General features: G+C 43.9%; 1 protein-coding gene across 3 annotated transcripts in view; it reads left to right on the plus strand.

Annotated features, from left to right (window-relative positions):
- KLHL20 (kelch like family member 20) overlaps positions 1-23,254 on the plus strand; it is a 48,203-nt gene that overhangs the window by 5,114 nt on the left and 19,835 nt on the right. For all 3 annotated transcript variants that reach the window (XM_034778875.1, XM_034778877.1, XM_034778876.1), the window contains exons 3-6: positions 13,869-14,442; positions 18,931-19,089; positions 20,326-20,420; positions 22,655-22,770. In XM_034778875.1, the coding sequence (XP_034634766.1) occupies positions 13,869-14,442; positions 18,931-19,089; positions 20,326-20,420; positions 22,655-22,770 (944 nt within the window). The remainder of the gene's footprint in view (positions 1-13,868; positions 14,443-18,930; positions 19,090-20,325; positions 20,421-22,654; positions 22,771-23,254) is intronic.

Raw genomic sequence — 23,254 nt, forward strand, 5'->3', positions numbered from 1 at the left:
TGGTGGGGGGGACTCCTAATCTTTTGCATATCTCTGGGAGCTCTGTGTGGGCCATGAGGTTCCTGTTTAGTTTGTTATTCTATTGCTTATTTGCTTCCAAAATGTATTTCAAACAAATCTTGCTATGAAATCAAGTTTGTACTATTGGGGAAGCATTTATTTTTATCCTTAATCAGTGCTCTACAGACGTAGTAGCACCTTGCGTGATGGTCTTGTCAGAGCTCACAAGCAAAGTGGGGTTGGGCTGGGTCATTACTTGGATAGATGATTATGTTGGGTCTGGTTTCAGAGTAGCAGCCGTGTTGGTCTGTATCCACAAAAAGAACAGGAGTACTTGTGGCACCTTAGAGACTAAGGCCTTGGCTACACTTGTGAGTTATAGCACAATAAAGCCGTCAAGAGCGCTCTACCTCACTCCCCGTCCACACTGGCCAGGCACGTAGAACGCTCTGACTCTGCAGCTGGAGCGTTCCTGGTACTCCACCTCCCCGAGAGGAATAACATTTGTTGCGCTCTCACTGGAGCGCGGCAGCGCCAGTGTGGACACCTAATACTCTCTGATTGGCCTCCGGAAGTGTCCCACGATGCCTGTTCTAGCCACTCTGATCCATCACTTTTGAACTCTTCTCCCCTGTCCTCAGGTGACCAAGCATCAGACCCGCCCTTTAAATTCCCTGGGAATTTTGAAAATCCCCTTCCTGTTTGCTCAGTCAGGCGTGGAGTGCTCTCAGCGCATCTTTCCAGGAGGCTGTGCGTCCACAAGCCAGTATGGAGCAATGGCGAGGTGCTGGATCTCATCAGTGTTTGTGGGGAGGAAGCAGTGCAGTCCCAGCTGCGCTCCAGCCGTAGGAATTACAATACCTTCGGGCACATTTCATGGGCCATGATGGACAGGGGCCATGACCGGGATGCGGTGCAGTGTCGGGTTAAAGTAAAGGAGCTGCAGAATGCCTACCGGAAAGCCCACGAGGCAAACGGCCGCTCCGGTGCTGCTCCCGCGACCTGCAAATTCTACAAAGAGCTGGACGCGATTCTTGGGGGCGATCCCACCTCCACTGCAACGACCACCATGGACACTTCCGAGCCCAGCACAGCAAGGGTGGGGGGGAGGAGGAGGAGGAGGAAAGCACGAGCGATGGTGCTGAGGCGGGGAGAGACACCCCGGAGTCCCTAGATGCATGCAGCCAGGAGCTCTTCTCGAGCCAGGAGGAAGGCAGCCAGTCGCAGCGTCAGGTGCTTGGGGAAGGACAAACAACAGAGGAGGTTCCTGGTAAGTGGCTGTCTTTTCAGGAAGGAAGTTTTTAGGTACGGGCTCTTTGGGCAAGGAGAGTAAGGGCTGCATGCATGCCTAGATGCGGAATAGCGCATTGATGTGGTTTATCACATTGCGGTAATCGGCATCGGTGATCTTTTCAAAAGACTCAGCCAGAACGTGAGCAATGCGCCTGTGCAGGTTTATTGGGAGAGCCAGTGTGGTTCTTGTCCCAGACAGGCTCCTGTCTTCGCCACTGTGCTGTGAGGGGCGGTGGGACCATTGCTCCACACAGGCAAGCTGCGTATGGGCCAAGGCGGAAGCCACATTGTAAGAGAAGACCCTCCCTTGCTTCCCTGGTCACCCTCAGCAGCGAGATATCTTCCAGGATGAACTCCTGTGGAGAATGTTGGGACAGTGTTCGGTGTACGTGCCCCCTGCAGCTGTTGGCTCTCCCCAAGGCACAGAAACCCAGAGGTGGGCTGGTGCCAGAATAGGAATATGCGTCCCATCTATCGCCCCTCCGCAGTTAGGGAACCCATTTGTTCAGAGCCAGCCACAATGTCATGCATGTTACCTGGAGTCACGGTTCTTCTGAGCAGGATGCGATTAATGGCCCTGCAAACTTGCATCAACACAATTCCAACCATCGACTTTCCCACTCCAAACTGGTTAGATACCGATCGGTAGCTGTCTGGAGTTGGCAGCTTCCAGATTGCAATAGTCACCCACTTCTCCACCGGCAGGGCAGCTCTCAATCTCGTGTCCTTGCGCCATAGGGTGGGGGCGAGCTCAGCACACAGTCCCATGAAAGTGGCTTTTCTCATCCGAAAGTTCTGCAGCCACTGCTCGTCATCCCAGACTTACAGGATGATGTGATCTCTCCGCTCAGTGCTTGTTTCCCAAGCCCAAAAGCGGCGTTCCACGGTGGAGAGCATGTCCGTGAATGAGAGAAGCAATTTCGTGTCGTATGCATTACGCGACTTGATATCATTGTCGGACTCCTCACTGTCACTTTGGATCTTAAGCAGTAACTCGACTGCCAAACGAGACGTGCTGGTGAGACTCGTCAGCATGTTCCGCAGCAGTTCGGGCTCCATTCCCGCAGACCGAAAGGGAAGACAAAGCACGCTCTGCACAGAAACCATTGAAAGATAGTGCCAAATGTGGATGGAAACACAGGGATTGCTGGGATGCGAAGCGATGCATCATGGGGTGTTGGGACAGGATCCAGAAGCCCCTCACCCTATACCCCCTTCGAACAAGCCACAGCACCAGAATGGGAAGAGGTGCTCTGTGGGATAGCTGCTCATAGTGCACCACTCCAAATGCCACTTCAGGTGCTGCGAATGTGGCCACGCCAGTGCGCTTGCAGCTGTCAGTGTGGACAGACTGGAACGCTTTCCCTGGTGCGCTCTCCGAAGGCTGGTTTAACCCAAAGCGCTCTACATCTGCAAGTGTAGCCATGGCCTAACAAATTTATTTGAGCATAAGCTTTCGTGGACTAGAGGCCACTTCATCAGATGCATAGAATGGAACATATAGTAAGAAGATATACACACAGAGAACATGAAAAGGTGGACGTTGCCATACCAACTCTAAGAGACTAATTAAGATGAGCTATTATCAGCAGGAGAAAAAACCTTTTGTAGTGATAATCAAGATGTCCCATTTCAGACAGTTAACAAAAAGGTGTGAGGATACTTAACATGGGGAAATAGGTTCAATTTGTGTAATGACCCAGCCACTCCCAGTCTCTATTCAAGCCAAAATTAATGGTGTCTAGTTTGCATATTAATTCAAATTCAGCAGTTTCTCGTTGGAGTCTGTTTTTGAAGTTTTTCTGTTGCAAAATTGCCACCTTTAAGTGTGTTACTGAGTGACCAGAGAGGTTGAAGTGTTTTCCTACTGGTTTTTGAATGTTATGATTCCCGATATCAGATTTGTGTCCATTTATTCTTTTGCGTAGAGACTGTCCGGTTTGGCCAATGCACATGGCAAAGGGGCATAGCTGCCACATGATGGCATATATCACATTGGTAGATGTGCAGGTGAATGAGCCCCTGATGGCGTGGCTGATGTGATTAGGTCCTATGATGGTGTCACTTGAATAGATATGTGGACAGAGTTTGCATCGGGCTTTGTTGCAAGGATAGGTTCCTGGGTTAGTGTTTTTGTTGTGTAGTGTGTGGTTGCTGGTGAGTATTTGCTTCAGGTTTGGGGGTTGTCTGTAAGCGAGGACTGGTCTGTCTCCCAAGATCTGTGAGAGTGAGGGATCATCTTTCAGGATAGGTTGTTGATCTTTGATGATGCACTGGAGAGGTTTTAGTTGGGGGCTGAAGGTGATGGCTAGTGGCATTCTGTTATTTTCTTTGTTGGGTCTGTCCTGTAGTAGGTGACTTCTGGGTACTCTTCTGGCTCTGTCAATCTGTGTTTTCGCTTCAAGTATCCAGCCTTTAGACGGAACTGGTTAAAACTGTCTTCCTTGAGCAAAGAAAAAATAGCAGGTATGGGTTTTCACTGCAGTGATTACAATGGAGGAATGAGATGAAGTTAATTAAAGATTAAATTGTAGTTTGGGGAAGGCTGTTGCTTCTCACTGGGGAAGTCAGCCAGCTGCATGGGCTGGGATCTCATCTGAGTGAAATTAGCTGTAGAAGGCATAGAAACCTTATTAAAAGACTCAGGCTGCAGAGCCTCATTGGCTTCTTTCTTTTTGCATATAGATAATCTCATAGTTAGTGAAACTGACTTAATTGATTTTAATTCACTAAACTAAGAGAATTGTCATAGTAAGCGGTGTAAATAGTGACAGATAAACTGGATTATTACAGTTATTTAATTTTTAATAATCTACGGTATTAGTATCCGGTTTTTGAAAAGTGCTTGTTCACAACACATAACTGACAATGTTCCTTTAAACCCCAAAATCTGTGAAGGGCAGGGACACGGTTTTGTTCCCACTGTTGATGACTAGAGTTAGTACTCGGCTCCTAGAAGCCTCCACTAAACATCTAGTTGATCCAGTGCATAGTGTTGAGGATTTAATAGCTGGCATTCATGGTCGGTACTGAACTAATGTCCCAGCATGTTGTGAGTGGGCACTGTATTGTTGGAGGTAACTTATTCTGGCTGAGACATAAAATCAAGTTCCTTGTGTTCTGAAAATCCCATGACAGATTTAGGAATTGTAGCCTGGTGTACACACCAAATTCCAGCTCTGATATTTATATTCTTCAAACTGAAATGCAGTCCCCTTGCAGCTTCAATTGGATACTATAATCTTCACTTCTTTTCCTAATGAATGTTGCAGAGTGCTGTTAAACAGCTGCCTGCTTTCCACCCTAGGGTGTGTGTGGGGTTGGGGGTGAAGGGCTGAGAGTCAAAAGGTGCTTAAAAGTAAATTATTACTGAAGTGTCGGTGTGCATTTCACTCAGAAACATAGCCATAGATGTTGGGAACCTTGTAGGAGTTCCTTTTATACTGCAGGGATGGATGCAGTAGGGGAACTAGAAGTGGGTAGCAACTTAGGCAGCAGTGACCATGAGATGGTTGAGTTAAGGATCCTGACAAAAGGAAGAAAGGAGATTAGCAAAATATGGACCCTGGACTTCAGAAAAGCAGACTTAGACTCCCTTAGGGAACTGATGGGCAGGATCCCCTGGGAGGCTAATATGAGGGGGAAAGGAGTCCAGGAGAGTTGGCTGTATTTTAAAGAAGCCTTATTGAGGGCACAGGAACACACCATCCCGATATGCAGAAAGAATAGCAAATATGGCAGGCGACCAGCTTGGCTTAACAGTGAAATCTTCGGTGTGCTTAAACTCAAAAAGGAAGCTTAAAAGAAGTGGAAATTTGGACCAATGACTAGGGAGGAGTATAAAAATATTGCTCGAGCATGCAGGAGTGTAATCAGGAATGTACAATTGGAGTTGCAGCTAGCAAGGGATGTGAAGGGTAACAAGAAGGGTTTCTATGGGTATGTTAGCAACAAGAAGAAGGTCAGGGAAAGTGTGGGACCCTTACTGAATGGTGAGGCAACATAGAGACGAATGATATGGAAAAAGCTGAAGTACTCAATGCTTTTTTTGCCTCGATCTTCACAAACAAGGTCAGCTTCCAGACTGATGCACTGGGCAACACAGTATGGGGAGGAGGTGAGCAGCCCTCAGTGGTGAAAGAACAGGTTAAGGACTATTTAAAAAAGCAGGACATGCACAAGTCCATGGGTCCAGATCGAATGCGTCCAAGGATGCTGAGGGAGTTGGCTGATGTGATTGCAGAGCCATTGGCCATTTGAAAATTTTTGGCGATCGAGGGAGGTCCTGGACGATAGGAAAAAGGTAAATATAGTGCCCATATTTTAAAAAGGGAAGAAAGAGAACCTGGGAAACTACAGACTGGTCAGCCTCACTTCAGTCCCTGGCAAAATCATGGACCAGGTCCTCAAGGAATCCATTTTGAAGCACTTGGAGGAGAAGAAGGTGATCAGGAACAGTCAGCATGGATTCACCAAGGGCAGGTCATGCCTGACCAACCTGATTGCCTTCTATGATGAGATAACTGGCTCTGTGGATATGGGGGAAGCGGTGGATGTGATATATCTTGACTTTAGCAAAGCCTTTGTTACAGTCTCCCACAGTATTCTTGCCAGCAATTTAACAAAGTAGGGATTGGATGAATGGACTATAAGGTGGATAGAAAGCTGGCTAGATTGTCGGGCTCAACGGGTACTGATCAATGGCTCAATGTCTAGTTGGCAGACGGTATCAAGCGGAGTGCCGGAGGGGTCGTTCCTGGAGTCAGTTTTGTTCAACAACTTTATTAATGATCTGGATGATGGGATGGATTGCACCCTCAGCAAGTTCGAAGATGACACTAAGCTGAAGGGAGAGGTAGATACGCTGGAGGGTAGGGATAGGGTTCAGAGTGACCTAGACAAATTAGAGGATTGGGCCAAAAGAAATCTGATGAGGTTCAGCAAGGACAAGTGCAGAGTCCTGCACTTAGGATGGAAGAATCCCATTCACAGCTACAGGCTGGAGACTGACTGGCTAAGCAGCAGTTCTGCAGAAAAGGACCTGGGGATTACAGTGGACGAGAAGCTGGATATGAGTCAGCAGTGTGCCCTTGTTGCCAAGAAGGCCAACGGCATATTGGGCTATATTAGTAGGAGCATTGCCAGCAGATCGAGGGAAGTGATTATTCCACTCAATTCGGCACTGGTGAGGCCACAGCTGGACTATTGTGTCCAGTTTTGGTCCCCCCATTACAGACGGGATGTGGACAAATTGGAGAGTCCAGCAGAGGACAACAAAAATTATTAGGGGGCTGGGGCACATGACTTAGGAGGAGAGGCTGAGGGAACTGGGGTTATTCAGTCTGCAGAAGAGAAGAGTGAGGGGGGATTTGATAGTATCCTTCATCTACCTGAAAGGGGGATCCCAAGAGGATGGAGCTCTGCTGTTCTCAGTGGTGGCGGATGACAGAAGAAGAAGCAATGGTCTCAAGTTGCAGTGGGGGAGGTTTAGGTTGGATACTAGAAAACACTATTTCACTAGGAGGGTGATGAATCACTGGAATGAGTTACCTAGGGAGGTGGTGGAATCTCCATCCTTAGAGGTTTTTAAGGCCGGCTTGACAAAGCCCTGGCTGGGATGATTTAGTTGGTGTTGGCCTGCTTTGAGCATTGGGTTGGACTAGATGACCTCCTGAGGTCTCTTCCAACCCTAATATTCTATGATTCTATGCCTAAGGGCATGTCTACACTTGCCATTTAAAGCGCAAAAAGTCCCTTTTTTGCTCAAAAACCATGGGAGCGTCGACACTTGCCAATGACTTTTCGCGGTGAAACTCAGAAGTTTCACCCCAAACAGAAAACCACCTCCACGAGAGGTGTATAGTTCTTACTGCTGATCCTTTTGTGGTGATGTGCAAGTGGAGACACGTTCTTCCTGTGTAAACAGCTTTTAACTTCCGGAGGGTATCCTAGGGTGCCTAGGGTGACCACTCTGGCCAGAGGCTCTGCTGCTCTGACGCCAGGTAAACAGACGTCCGGCCCTCCCCCCTGTAAAGCCCCCGGGAACTTTGAAAGTCCCTTTCCTGTTTTGTTTGCAAGTGCTCATCTGGCCAAGTGACCATGGCTGCTCCACAGAGCAAAGGATCCCCTGGTTGGACCTTGAGCTTCCCTCCCTCCCCTCCCCACCTATCATCAAAATGGAGAGAGCTGCACTGTGGAATAGCTGCCCTCAGTGCGCTGCTCATTGGTGATGGAAATGCTGTAAATGTAAACACTATCTGATGGCTGTGGAAGCAAGTGAGTACAGTAACCAGCAGGCTTTTCTTTCACTGGTTCCCTATCACAGGTGAAACTGACAGTGCAAAAACTCTGCAAGTGTAGACATTAGCCTAATAAATGCTTGTGACAATGAATAAAGCTCTGGGAGCCAGCATAGCCAAATACAGTGAGGAGATAAAACAGCTCATTTATTTAGCTGACTTGCAGGCTGGCTGTGTTCCTGTTTGTACTTTTCAGCATGTATGCTACAAAGTGATCTTGTCAGCTCTTCCTTAATCCCATTCTATTTGCTGATTTCCCCAGCCCTGCACACTGATGGAAGCTAATCCCTGAATATCTGCATAGCTGAGTGTGAATCTTTGATCCTTGCATAAACATTTCCTCTTCAGGTTTCAGTGGTAGCCAGTGTTAGTCTGTATCAACAAAAAACAAACAAACAAGGAGTCCTTGTGGCACCTTAAAGACTAACAAATTTATCTGGGCATAAGCTTTCACAGGCTAGAACCCAAGCAACCCCCATCCTTTCATGTATTTATACCTGCTCCTGTATTTTTCACTTCATACATCTGATGAAGTGGGTTCTAGCCCACAAAAGCTTATGCCCAAGTAAATTTGTTAGTCTCTAAGGTGCCACAAGGACTCTTCATTTTTTATTTCCTCTTCTGTCTCCCAGGAGCATCTCTCAGCCCTCTGTGTGGGGGAAGGCAGCCAGCCTAGCATGTGAGAATCAAGTGCTGCCTTCTGTCTTTCACACCTCTAAGCCACTGAGTCATCATTTCATTCCCTGCACATATTTATGCATAATGCACACATAATGCAGTTAAATTATTATCCTGGTTCAGACATATGCCATCAGCTGGGTCCTTTTAATTCACTCTTCTGTGCCTCTATGTAGCAGCAACCCACAGTACATAACATCAAGCATCTGGTCTGATCCAATGTGAAAATTCCCAAGTCCACTTATCTCCTGCACTATCCAGAGATAAGTTATGGATGAATTGGGAGTGATGACTTTAAATTTCCTTACATCTGTTCAGGTTTCAGAGTGGTAGCTGTGTTAGTCTGTATCAGCAAAAAGAACGAGGAGTACTTGTGGCACCTTAGAGACTAGCAAATTTATTTAGGCATAAGCTTTTGTGGGCTAAAACCCACTTCATCGGGTGCATGCAGTGGAAAATATAGTAGGAAGATATATATATATAAACACAGAGAACATGAAAAATGGGTGTTGCCATACCTTGGAATTAATTTGCAAACTGGACACCATTAAATTAGGCTTGAATAAAGACTGGGAGTGGATGGGTCATTACACAAAGTAAAAACTATTTCCCCATGCTAATTTTTCCCCTACTGTTACTCACACCTTCTTGTCAACTGTTGAAAATGGGTCATCCTGATTATCACTACAAAAGTTTTTTTTCTCCTGCTGATAATAGCTCACCTTAATTGATTAGTCTTGTTATGGTTGGTATGGCAACACCCATTTTTTTCATGTTCTCTGTGTATATATATCTTCCTACTGTATTTTCCACTGCATGCATCCGATGAAGTGGGTTTTATGCCCAAATAAATTTGTTGTCTTTAAGGTGCCACAAGTACTCGTTCTTTTTACATCTGTTCAGTTTGCTTTAATCATTAAGTAACACTCTTTCCTTTAGAAAATATACCAGATACCTTGGAGGTACTAAAATACCAGGACGATGGGCATGGTGTAAGAACCTGAATAGAATGGAATTCTTCTCATTAACAAGCCACATTTTCAGCTATTCAGTTTAAAACTGACTTCAGTCTAGTGGAAGGGAGGAGATTTCATTCTCCCCAACAAGAGGAAAGGGGCTAAGGTTTTTCACCAGAAATTCAACTAACTTAAAATGTAGCTTGATCTGGATAAAATGCCCAAGAGCCTAAGATTTCATAGGGAGCTTTACTCAATCTAGAACAGTGGTTTTCAAAGTTCAGATCACGACCCAGTACTGGGTTGTGGCATGGAAGGCACTGGGTTGCCTTGCTCAGCACTCAGGGACCTTGGTAGCCGGCCAGTAAAAACTATTAGTAAAACTAGTAGTCCCTACCTGGAAGTGGCCAGCAGCAGGTCCAGCTCATAGGCAGGGGGGGTCACGGGGCTCTGTGCGTTGTCGCCACCCCGAGCACCGGCTCCACACTCCCATTGGCCAGTTCCCAGCCAGTGGGAGCTTGGGAGGGTGCCTATGGGCGAGAGTCACGCGGAGTCACTTGTGCGGCTCCACCTAGGAGCCAGACCTGCTGGCCACTTCCAGGGTGCAGTGCTGTCTGTGGTGCCAGGAGAGGCGAGAAGCCTGCCTCTGCACCCCAGCTGCACTGCTGACGTGGAGCCGCTGGAGGTAAGTCCGTGCCCCAACCATGCGCCTCAATCCCCTGCCTCAGCCCTGAGCCCCTCTAAGCCCAGAGCCCCTTCCTGCACCCCCAAGCCTGCACCCCCAGCCCAGATCCCTGACCCCCTCCTGCACCCCAGCCCAGAGCCCCCTCCCACACCCTAAACCCCTCATTCCCGGCCCCACCCTGCAGCCCTCACCCCCGCGCCCCAACCCTCTGCCCCAGCCCTGAGCCCCCTCCCACACCTCAAACCCCTCAGCCCCAGCGGGTCGTGGGCATGAACTATTTTCAACTGGATCGCCAGAAAAAAAAAGTTTGAAAACCACTGATCTAGAGGACACTCGAATAGTTTTCGCCTGGTTCTCTTCCCAACTCTCAAAATCAACTAATGCTATGTCTACACTAGAGACCTTACAGCAGCGTAGCTGTACCAATACAGCTAAGCCGCTGTAAGATCTCTCATAGCCACTCTATGCCGACGGGAGAGAGCTCTCCTGTCAACATAATTAATCCACCTCCAGTGAGCAGCGGTAGCTCTCCCGCTGACATAGCACTGTGCACACTGCCACTTAGGCTGGCAAAACTTATGTTGCTCAGGGGTGTGTGTTTTCACATCCCTGAGTGACATACGTTTTGCCGACAGAAACGGTAGTGTAGACGTGGCTTAAGACTTCTGGATAATGGAACTGGCTAAGTAAACCATCCTACTCATAGGGGAGTAGCCTTTGCCATGACTCTATAGAATGGAAGGCAGATACGGTTCTCAAAAGAGTTTGGGAGTGCTGCTCAAGGACCACATTTCTGGGGGCTTATGTAGTTGGAAAGTTCACATGTGTCTTCAAAAGTTCATCTTCAGGCATAACAAGGAGCATCCCATTTTTCAGAAAATGGCTCCCCTAATAGAAATATCCCACACTTTTCTGTGATATGATCTATAATTTCATCAGGGTCACTTTGCAATTGATGGCAGCATCTACCTTGCTCAAAGATGCTTTGGCTGCAAGCTTGGTCAAGAAATGCTGTCCAAAGTGGCCTTGATGCCACTTTATGGCCTTGATGCCATTTTACTCATGCTCTCTCTTTTTCAGAGAAGGCTTGATGCCTCTTAAAAATGGTGGCGCATAATGCAATCTAACTGGTTTGCCTAGCTAGAACTAGACCCTCCTACAGGAGGATTTTGTCACAAATTATTTTGAGTCCTTCTCCATCTCCTGATAGAAGGATAAAGTACCTATCCTCTGGCCTGATTTACTAAAAACTATTAAACTAAACTGGTAAGGCAAGTACATGAATGTATAACCAAGTTTTCTAGGGTTTGCATGGGGATATTGCTGAGATTAATTTACATAATCCACACTGGAGAGTTTCCCAACATTGTATGTGAAATCACCTTTCTGAAAACAGGGCATGTATTTGAAAATGATGAGAAAGCCTCACCTGGTGAAATGAGCTAGAAAAGTGCAGGAAGGAAGAGAGAGTTTAAAACCAAAAGGATTTGTCAGAGATGTTACGAGGGATAACAGTGAGCATATAAAAAGGATAGAGTTGAGGGGGAACCAACCAAACTATTTGAAGTGTACAGAGACTGAATAGGAGTAACTAACAAAACCTAGAGGGGAAACCCAGCTGAACCTTTGTCACCAAGATATGAGGGAAAAGTAGTGGTCTGAAACATCTGAATACGATGATTGGGGAGGAAGTGGGGAGAAAGAGGGAAAACAGTTTAAGATGCAACTGAATTATTTGAAATGTCACGAATAGAACAACTTCCTTAGGGTTAGAAAGTGCATTTGACATCATAATGAGAGAAAAAGATGTGATCTATTTTTAATTCTTCCTTCAAGCATGCAGCAAAATGTACCATGCAGTTGCAAAGTGAGGCTAAATTTCCTTTTAACTCTTAGTGCAAATTGAGTGAGAATGTTTTGCTACTAGTGGTTGCAAGCAGCATAGAATCATAGAACTGTATGGCTGGAAGAGAACTCGAGAGGTTAACAAGTCCAGCACCTGTACTGAGGCAGGATCAAATATATCTAGTTTCAGAGTAACAGCCGTGTTAGTCTGTATCCGCAAATCTGACAACTCCCACCTGTTTATGCTCTCTGTATGTGTGTATATATATCTCCTCATTATATGTTCCATTCTATATGCATCCGAAGAAGTGGGCTGTAGTCCACGAAAGCTTATGCTCTAATAAATTTGTTAGTCTCTAAGGTGCCACAAGTACTCCTGTTCTTCTTTTTGCAAATATATCTAGACCATCCCTGACAGGTGTTTGTCCAGCCTGTTCTTAAAAACCTCCAATGATGGGGATTCCAAACCTCCCTTGGAAGCCTAGTCCAGTGCTTAGCTATCCTTATAGTTAGAAAGTTTTTCCTAATATCTACCCTAACTCGCCCTGCTGTAGATTAACCTTCAATGGACATGGAGAACAATTGATCACAATCCTCTCTATAACAGCCCTTACCATATTTGAAGACTGTTATTAGGTCCCTCCTTAGTCTTTTCTCACGACTAAACACATTCAGGTTTTTTAACCTTTCCTCACAGGTTAGTTTTCTAAACCTTTTATCATTTTGTTTCGCTCTGGACTTTCTCTGATTTGTCCACAGCTTTCTTACAGTGTGGTGCCCAGAACTAGAGAGAGTACTCCAGCTGATTCCTCACCACTGCCGAGTAGAGCAGGAAAATGACTGCCCAAGTCTGACATACAACACACATGCACCACAGAATTATGTTAGCCTTTTTTGCAACTGTGTTCTCCCTATTTATAGCCAATGCAGGTGGGGTACAGTTCAGTTTCTACCCCTTTTTTGGAGGGCTTGTGTGGCTGGTGGTGATAGTATAAAGCAGTGGCTCTACTCCTAAGACACCTTGTGGCTGATACCCGTCCAGGGGCAAGAGGGTGTATGGGAAAGGTAGTTGTGGCCTAAAAACCTAGTAGAGGACAACAAAGAACTAAAGAATTGCACCAGTGGCTGAAAACTTTTTACACCTTAGCTAATGATAGTGACATTGGTGAAATACCAGGGTAGTCCCCTGCCCCCCCAATCTCTGTAAAATATGTTATTGTTTATATATCTTGCTGAATGGCTTCTAGTTTCTAAGGTTTCCATCTTGACTTTATTTTCTTCCTTTTGGGGAAAGGGAGTTGATTTTTTTTAAGTACTGTTGAAAATGTTTTGACTGTTTAGGATCCAATCACACTAATTGCAGTCCTTAGTATGCCATTCCTAGGAGAAATTAACAACCTCTTGGAACCCACCAGAAACATCAGGGTGTGTATTGTGTCTGAAGAGTCCAGGTACAAAAATCAGAGAGATAACAAATAAATTAGTGGATGCACCAGGAAGCTGGGACATAACCATGATATTAGCCAACCGTCTTACTTTATGAAAGTCTACAGGGCTGTCATGTGCTCAAATACCACAGTGATGGGTGATATAAAAATCTACATTGAGGAAGCTTGAAGAAGAGAAGAAGGTTGATCTTGTAGTTAAGAAGTTTGACTGGGACTCTGGAGATCTGGTATTTAGTTCCAGCTCTGTGTCAGACTTCTTGTGTGACCTTGGGCAAATCACTCTTTTATTCCTTAATTCACTGCCTGTAAAATGGGGATATTACTTCCCTATCTCACACAACTATTATGAGGTTCAATTAAATGTGTAAGACATGCTCAGATACTACAGTGATGAGTACCAGAAAAGTCTATAAAATAGATGTAAACATGAGCCTATTGCAAACTGGCTTTTGTTAACTCACTGGGATGCTTTGATTTAGACTGGGTTTTTTTTCTGTGGCTATTTGATCAAAAGTGCTTGTTTCCGTAGGTGGCCAAGGAAGCTGGAAGTGGTGATATTTCTGTGTCCAGCTCAGACCAGACAGTGATAGACACAGAGCCACCAATGACATTTGGTTAGAGATGAGTCAATGATAATCCTGTTTCATGGCTTGCTCCTTTGCAGGTGTACCAGTACTCGACCAGGAGAGACCGGAATGGATGTGACGAGCCGTTGCACCCTTGGAGATCCCAACAAACTGCCAGAGGGGGTACCACAACCTGCTCGCATGCCCTACATCTCAGATAAGCACCCTCGACAAACCTTAGAGGTTATCAATCTTCTGCGGAAGCACCGGGAGTTGTGTGATGTGGTACTAGTCGTGGGTGCCAAAAAGATCTATGCACACCGGGTGATACTTTCAGCCTGCAGTCCTTATTTCCGAGCCATGTTCACTGGGGAACTGGCAGAAAGTCGGCAGACAGAGGTAGTGATTCGAGACATCGATGAAAGGGCCATGGAGCTGCTGATTGACTTTGCATACACTTCCCAGATCACAGTGGAAGAGGGCAACGTCCAGACCTTACTGCCAGCTGCTTGCCTACTCCAGTTGGCTGAGATCCAGGAAGCCTGCTGTGAGTTCCTAAAAAGACAATTGGACCCTTCCAACTGCCTGGGTATCCGGGCTTTTGCTGACACTCACTCCTGCCGTGAGCTGCTGAGGATTGCCGACAAGTTCACACAACATAACTTTCAGGAGGTAAGCTGCAGGGTGTGGGTTCTGTGCATTTCATGTTTAGTGCCTCCTTACAGATCCTGCCCTTCCACCTGCAATGTCTCTTGTTCCTGGTCAGTATTGACTGGCGTAGTAAGAGAGAGAGGATGTAGCTGCAGCATTAGTACTAAGTTGCATGATAACTATTCTATATTACATACTAGTTATTTCTCAACTTAATGTTCTGATGTGAATACTACACATATTATAAACAGTGAATGCTGAAAGCTCATTGGTAAGTGGCAATGTGTATGGATTGCATCCGACACTCTGTTCCTGAACAATAGTTTGTGACGTTCCACTCTCCTGAGGTGCTGAATAGTTGAAAACACACACACACACACACTTACTTCAAAAACTAAATATAGAGTTTTAATAAAGGGATTGGAGAGAACTGGGGAAGCTGTGGGAAAAATTGCAGAGGCCTCAGAGGAGCTTTCAACTCCCTTCCCTAATCACAAACTGTGTTTCACATCTGCCATTCAGCAACAGTTGTTTGAAAGTAATTCAAATGTGTATCTGCAGAGGTGACCTTCTTAAACCCAAGCCAGGTTTTTTACTTTTTCAGTTATTTCTAGCAGATGTGAAAGACTTACCAGACATCGGTTCAGTGAAGGACTAGTCCTACTAGCCAGAAATAGATGAGGGTGGGATCCAACTAAGGAATCCCGTGGGGAGAGCTCTGGTGAGAAGCATAGCCCCGCCTCACATTCTCTTTTGGGAGTAATAGGGCTGCGTTTTCTATCAGGATGCTTTTCCTGGTCACTATTTGGTGGTTTGGGGACTATATATTTTGTGTCAGCCTATGGCAAGAAGGTGTTTTCTGAACTTGAAGTTGTACTCCCCTGGTGGGAGAAGGAACAGTATATCTCTCCTACCTCCTCCAGAACCTGCACCACTCTACCCCTCACAGCAGCCAGGAGGCTTGAAAGGAGTTACTCCTATTCTATTTCCCCGCTACCAATTTTTGGATCCCCTTCCCCTCTACATATAGCTTTCCCAAACCACAGCAGTAAGTAATTGACAGATTGGTTGTGACCCACATGTTTTTCTGAAGAGCTGTGTGAAACTGACCAGAGTTGTGTTCATTTCAGTCTGGTGCCACTTAGTAAGTTATGAGCAGGGATAGACAGACTTGAGCTTGACTGTCTTTAGACACATTGAAGACTGCTCCACAGCTAACTGAAGACACACTGCATCGATTTATGCTCAGATGTATTTGGAAGGCTTCTCAGACATAAGGGCTAGAAGCTGAGGTTTTGGGGTTTTTTTAAATGAGTCTAAATTCTGTAGAAGTTAATGATTGCCATAGGTGAGTGAATTTTTCAGTCCCAAGCTTCAAGCTTGCCATTCCACTCCACATTTTCTCTGTACTGCATCAATTCTGCTGTTTTCTTGGGGAGGGACTGTAATCAGCCAGTTGTTTATTTTCAATGCTTGCCGTTTTCAATTATTAGAGCTGTGTTCTTTCCACTATTACATGAGTAGGGCATGACTACAAGCCTCTAAATAACTTTTTACAGTCCAGTATTTTTGTATTGAAATATTCAAACATTGATACATACAGTTAGAATCTGAAAGTGTTAGGTCCCAATGGCAGGGAGTCCATTTCTTCCTTTATGTTCCCACTGCAGCCAGCTTCCTGTCTTTCTTCCTACCCACAACAGATTACATGCCGCACTGCCGCACAAAAGCTTTGGCAGCAAAAAAAAAAAAAAAAAAAAAAGCTTCCCCTTCAAATATATTAGTCTAAAAATTACTAAACTGAAGTGTGGCCTTTAGAAAGCTGCTGCCATGATTACAACAGTATTTTTTTCTTTACTCAAAACAGTTCATATAAACTTGGAAGGGGCAGATGCTATTGTTTTTATGCCTCTATATCCATGTCCTTATCAGAGCCCTAAAAGAACTCTCTATTTTTTCATCCTCTCTCCTCCATCTCTTTCCCCATCTTATTGGGGCCACCATCCTTGCAGCCATCTTCTTTCCACCTGAAGAATGGACCAGAATCCTGTGTGGAACCCAGTTACCTGGCTATTTAATAAGTCAAAATGGACTGATAAGTAATGCAAAGCGTTCCTTCCTCCACAGGGATTGCATGTACATACTTCTATCAGCCTGACAGAATGAAACAAAAGATGGAATCTCCTGCCTGCCAATGTAGAGAACTAACCACTAGGCAACTAGGCAAAGTCAGTCAGTTACTTTGCACACAGTCTTTGAATTAGTCCATATACTCTACTGTGCTAACTTTCTAGTTCTGTTTATTTTTATGTATGTTGCTGCAATACATCATTAATTCCTTGGTAAAGTAATTCTCCAAGTTTTCCATTCCTCTCAGTTTAATCTGTCCTAGTGAATCTCATGCATGTAATGTGAAATGAATCTATTAACAACTTTATTCTATGAAGGTTTGTTCCTGCATAATTTTTTTGTTCTGTTCCTGACATTTTTGCAAAGGAGAAAAAAAATCGATTGTAGGATGGACAGCTCATGCTTTTTTGTGTCAGTAGGCAAAACTCTTACCAGATATTCTATTTTAAGACATTTGTTCTGTGAGGATGAACCATGTTGTCTGGTATATAAATCAAATAATCACAGCCATTACTGTAAGATAAATTCTCCTGATTACAATCAGCATGAAAACAGTAGTGTAACTCATTCAAGATCTTGTGTAAGGCTATAAGCTTTCAGTAAGGAAGCAGTCAAATAGTGTATTAATTTTAGCCAGATAATTATCTGGAAAATTGGGACAAAGATGATGATTAGACATTTTTAAATTATGCGATTGTTAAATTATGTATGCTAGCAAGTTGCACAGAGGTGGCAACTCAGTTGGCAGAAGCGCTAGCATTACTTTCAAGGTCTTAAAAGACCTCCCATTATTAAATAAATTGGAGAGTTACAGGATTTTGCTCCCTGCAGTGCTCTGCTACTTTTCAGACTGACACTTTGCAACTGTCAGGGCCAGCCTTAGACACAAGCTACCATTTGTAGGGTTGGGAGGCTAACTCAACAGACATGCTGGCAGCCCAGTTTCTACCTCCTTCCCCAGCAGTGGGACTGCAGAGGCGAGGTAGTTTGTTGACGAACTTTATCTCAGCTTCTCCTATGACCATTGGAAGCTAGTCGGATAACTGTGACCTTCGCTGCCTGCTGAGTCCCATTTAGCAACATGTGCTGTTGTGAGCATCTTGGATATTTTCTAATACACACAATATTTTGAATCAGTTCTTCAAGTAACTAAATGGACCATGCAGCTGATCACTAGAAGAGTGGAAATCTTTGCCAAGAGAATTTATTTGTATTATGCTTAAAATCTTGCAGCCAGGAAGCTGAGCTCTTGCATGCACATTACTTACTGTGGAAGGCCAATGTTCAAGCACTTCATGTTGCTGAACCTCTTTCCCAGGTGCCGTGGTAGAAACTGGGCACACTTGTGTGGAAGATTGGGTGGCTGTCAGCAATTGTGCCATGTCCATAAGTCTGTTTTATTTAGATTGTTATACCTCTTCCATTGTCCTGCTATCTGAGTGCCTGAGCATGATATTCAGTGTGTCTTAGCTCCATAGCCACCCAGGAATGTCTGCAGCAGGCTGTGTAGTGCATTATCACTGTGCTATCATTTGGTCTGAGCATAGGAAGGAGAAGAATCGCCTAGGTCTTCTAATGGTGTTTAACGTCTTCAGAGAAACTTGCTTCTTATTTTGAGTACAGAAGAAATTATTAACATGTTTGCAGGTTGTCAGTGGCTTATATTTCATAGGAGATCAGTCCTTGGGGTTTTTCAGAGGCTCTGATTCCCTCTTAAGTGCAATGGCACTCTATCACTCTGTGTATATATTTAGAGAGAGTGAAAGAGACAGAGGTAGGATCATATGAGTCCCATCTGCTGTCCTGAGACACTTTCCATTCTGCTACAAATCAACATCAGGAAGATTTTTCCTGCGTATCTACAATGGCTCTGGTAATGTGTTTTTGAGACTTTTACCTTCGGTTCTGGTTTGGATTTGTTATTACATTACAAATAAAATGTCTTTATTTTGGTGCCACTTTCCTCTCAAATATTTATCAGCTGCAGAATATTTTTCTTTCTGTTTTATGTCTTCCACATGGCAAATGAGGAGGCTGGTTTTAAACAAGGGCTTTGCTATTCCCGAATTTTGAAACTAGATTAGTGCATTCTGTGACTTACCACTTTACAGAACTTTTATATTCCCCATTCATTTGCATTGAAATCTAAAAGTTATCTGAACTGCACTGTTGGGGTCCAATTTTGTGAAGCGCTGCAGATCTTCCACTTCCACTGACGTCAACAGAAGTGGAAGGTGCTCAGCACCTTACTGGATCTGACCAATTGGATCCTATCTAAAGGGAAGAATTTCTCCTTTAACCTTGAGGTAGAGTCCAGAAGCACTGAGTGCTTTGAAACACTGTCCTTACCTTTTTCTTTATCACCATCTTTTTGAACAGGTGATGGAGAGTGAGGAGTTCATGCTTCTTCCAGCCAATCAGCTCATAGATATCATATCCAGTGATGAGTTGAATGTTCGCAGTGAGGAGCAGGTGTTCAATGCAGTGATGGCCTGGGTAAAGTACAGCATTCAGGAGAGGCGACCCCAGCTACCCCAGGTAACCTTGAGCATGGTTCACATGCATCTGCTTTATACAAGGAGAGAGAGATTGGATTTTGACGGTGTAAGTAGTGGAAGTAATTCCTCTCCGGACTTCCCAGATGTGTTACAACACTCACAGTTTCCAGTCAGCTAGGCCTAAAAGTCCAGTGCCCAGGTATGTCAGTAACAGGCCCTTTAGAAATGCTTATAGATAGAAACATTAAGATTTGCTATACTGAACCGGACCCCAGGTTCATCTAGTCAATCCTGTCTTCAACAGTGGCCAGTACCAGATGCTTCAGAGGATTGTGAATGAACCCATAATGCAATTATGGAATAACCTGCCCCTAAGGGAAGTTTCTTCTTAATCCCAGGAAGTTGATTTATACCTTGAAGTCTGAGGGTTTATACTAGAGCTGGTCAGGACATTCTCGATTAAATATGCTCTTTTGTCAAAGCTAAAATTTTGCAGCGGCGTTGTCTGTTTTGATAAAGTTTTTGAGGGGAAGGTTCCAGAGTTCCAGGATTCTCTGGTCAGAAATAATGAGGGAGAAAGTGAGACTCTTACTGCCCTGCTTCGCCCTTTTTGCTCTAAAAATGAACATTTCAGCACAATTGCATTTCATGAAAACTTTCAAAAGTTGTTGTGAAACAGAATTGTCATCCTCCTGTCAGCTCTAGTTTATACCCTTACAACTCTTTGGACCCTTGTAGGACCATATGTTCATCTGTGTTTAATTCTGTGTTCTATTATACTTACTTATGCATTTAAAGTGTAAGCTGTTTGTGGCATGTTTGATGTAGTTCATTTACTGTACAATGCAGTGTACGCTCAGAAGGGTAAATAGATTATAAAACTGCCAGCCAAACAAGTGCTTAGGACAATATGTATAGACATCTGCAATCTCTTTAGGATTTTCAGTCAGGTTGTTGGTTTCATCCATTAGCAGACTCATTGGATCAGCTCTTTTAAAATCTGATGTTGTCCTGCTGGATGACTACATTGGCTTATTGAAATTGCAAAGGTGCTATAGACAAAAAGCTGCATTGAGCCAGAGTGTCATGGTCTGAATTGCTACTGGGATTGTTATTACACTCCTAATCTTTCTGTCCTTGTGACTGCATTATAACTTAATTGGATCACAAAGCATGTGGAAGCAAATTAGCTAATGTTGCTCTCTATTTGACTGTTCCCTCCATCTGTAAGGTGACAAGTGCATTGCCTTTAATTGTGTTCTCTTTTGTCTCATAGGTGCTACAACATGTCCGTCTGCCACTACTCAGTCCCAAGTTCCTGGTGGGTACAGTCGGCTCAGATCCACTCATTAAAAGTGACGAAGAATGCAGGTAAGTCCCGGTGGAAAGAGTGAAACTGAACAGTGCACTTCTATGAATTTCACTTCATATGGGTGCCTTATCTGTGTTTGCGCTCCAAAAATATTGTGATTTGTCAGTGGTAAAACTAAGGTGATACTAACCAGTTTCCTTTTCTGGGATTGGGTAGAGGGGAGATAGAAGAAAGCACTGCATTGCAAGTATGTATTTATTTGAGTAGACGTTGCAATGTACCCTCAAAGGAGTTTTTTTAATCAATATTTTGGTGGGAGAGAGAGCTTTGGGTAGGCAATTTACCTTTCTGATAAATCACCCTTCCCAAGATGGCCTGTTTTTCCTATCACTTTGGCTGTTAAGCCAGGTGCCTTAGTTACCAGGAATCCCACTGAGCACTGCTCAGAGGAAGCCATATTCTAAACAACCTAAAATAGCTTTTCTGTATCTGAAAATGTCGTGACTTTAATGGCCTGTGTAGCCAGGGGTTCCCAAACTTTTTTCCCTGAAGTCCACCCTTCAGCTGCAATAGGCACTGCGACCCACTATTAATACTTCTTGGGAAAAATTATAAATTTTAATTATTACATACATATAAACTACAACACTATACACAATGTGCATGTTTCCTTTCATTTTAAAGTAAACAATTATAGAAATCCCAAGCAATATGCACTCAAAGAAATGCTTCAAGATCTTTGAAACCAAACAGCTCTGGTAAAACTACACTTCACTTCAAAAAAATTTTGAGAGCAAAATTCGGCATTCAAACAGGGAAAACGCAATGTATAAATGTACAATGTATAAAACTGAACAATAAGCAACACAACAATGTTAACAAAATTGTTAAAAAATGTGTTATTTGTTGATTTTAAAACAACATAGTTGTCCACTATATTGTGTTTGAACACTATATTGTGTTTTCAGTTTTTTTAGTGTAAAATCTGAATTTCTGTGCTGTGTAAGTAAAGACCCAACCATACTCTCTACTAACTAGAAAAGAATAAAACATTGTAAATAAAAACATAAAATGACAATTATATTATAACACACTGAGGCAACAGGTACTCATCTGATCTGGTAAAGGAGAATCCAAACTTCAAATATGTGTCGTCAGATTTTCTTACCACTTCCTTTATTTTTTTGGCTGGCTCATTTTGTGTAGCTGTAGATGGTCTGGGACTTCCAGTATCTTCTCCGTCAGAGCATCCTTCTCATTTTCTAAAAATAAATCTATCCATGTCAGATTGAAATACTGCTTGACATTTTTTACAGTTGTAAATGGTGAACTGTGTGTACATTACTAGGTTACCTTGCAGTGAAATGCAGCATTGTACTCACGAAAATTAAACTTGACATATTGCAGCTTGATTTTAAAATAAATAAATATTTTTTCTATATTTTGTCCAACATACACAGCTCAAAACATTACATTTATATAGCTTTTACTTAGATTACATGAGTCACATGAAGTTAAATCGTTACTAAGAGATTGGCTGGAGAATGCAGTTTTGCTGGCAGACCACCCAAGACTGTGTTGTGGCCCACCTTTGGGCCCTAGCCCACAGTTTTGGAACTCCTGACTATACCAACCCTCCTGGAACTAGAAGAGAATGCTAGGACTATGGGGAAGCTGCAACTCTCCTTTAAAGTGGCATAAAGCTCCCCTTTCTAATGCTGCAGGCTCATGAGATATCAGACTTTGAAGCTCTGGTGTTTTTATATACAGAAAATTGTCACTCGTGTAGCACTAATTGTTCCTTTCCTGGTCTTTGGACAGGTATAATACTTTGGTGTTGGAGAAGTTCAATTTTTGTGAGGAGAAGGTGGAAGCTTTTTTCTGGCAGGTTATTTAAAATAAAATTTTAAAAAAGCTGATTGAAGTTGCTCAGGGTTTTGGAGTGTTAGAATTATTTGCAAGGTGATGGGTAAGAGGGTGGATGGGTGAGCTAGTTAAAGCTGAATGATGAAATTTTTATCATCTGGATACCGCTTCCATCTATTGGTATTGTGTGTGAGGCTTTTAGCAATAGATGTCTTATGAATACCTAAGAGAGGTTATATATAATTATTATATATTATTATATATATATAATATTACATAAAGTCATGCATGTTCGGTTTAGTATGGCAATAACTGGAACGTGATTGGTGATGGCTGCTATTTTTAGGGATGGCATGTCCCAAATAGTACTTCCTGAAAAATGCCACTGTCATCCAGACATTTAGAATAAATGTTTTCTCTTGCACAGGGACCTGGTGGATGAAGCTAAGAACTACCTGTTGTTGCCCCAAGAGCGGCCGCTGATGCAGGGACCAAGAACTCGACCACGCAAACCCATCCGTTGTGGAGAAGTGCTCTTTGCAGGTGTGTACCCCGTGCCTGCAACTTCAGCTGTGAGCTCCAAGTTGAAATGCTCTGTTTCAAAGTTAGTCCATATGGCCAACCCTAACTATCAGACCTTCAGAAATGACATTTTATGTTACCCATCCCACACTTTCAGTTAACCTTCACTTTCTTCTTGTCTTTGCATTGTCATTGCATGGGCTTGTCTACACTTACCGGTGATCAATGCATGGCGATTGATGCATCAACGGTCGATTTAGTGGGTCTAGCGAAGACTCGCTTAATCAACCGCAGATCGCTCTCTCGTCGACTCCTGTACTCCACCGGATCGAGAAGAGTAAGGGGAGTCGACGGGAGAGCATCTCCCATCGACAACGTGTAGTGTGGACCCCATGGTAAGTAGATCTCAGCTACGTCAATTTGAGTTACTCTAGTCACGTAACTCAAATTGCGTAGTTTAGATCGAATTTCCCCTGTAGTGTAGGCAAGGCCTTTGTCTTGCAAA

The sequence above is a fragment of the Trachemys scripta genome, chromosome 8, assembly GCF_013100865.1.
Source record: "Trachemys scripta elegans isolate TJP31775 chromosome 8, CAS_Tse_1.0, whole genome shotgun sequence".
NCBI lineage: Eukaryota > Metazoa > Chordata > Testudines > Emydidae > Trachemys > Trachemys scripta.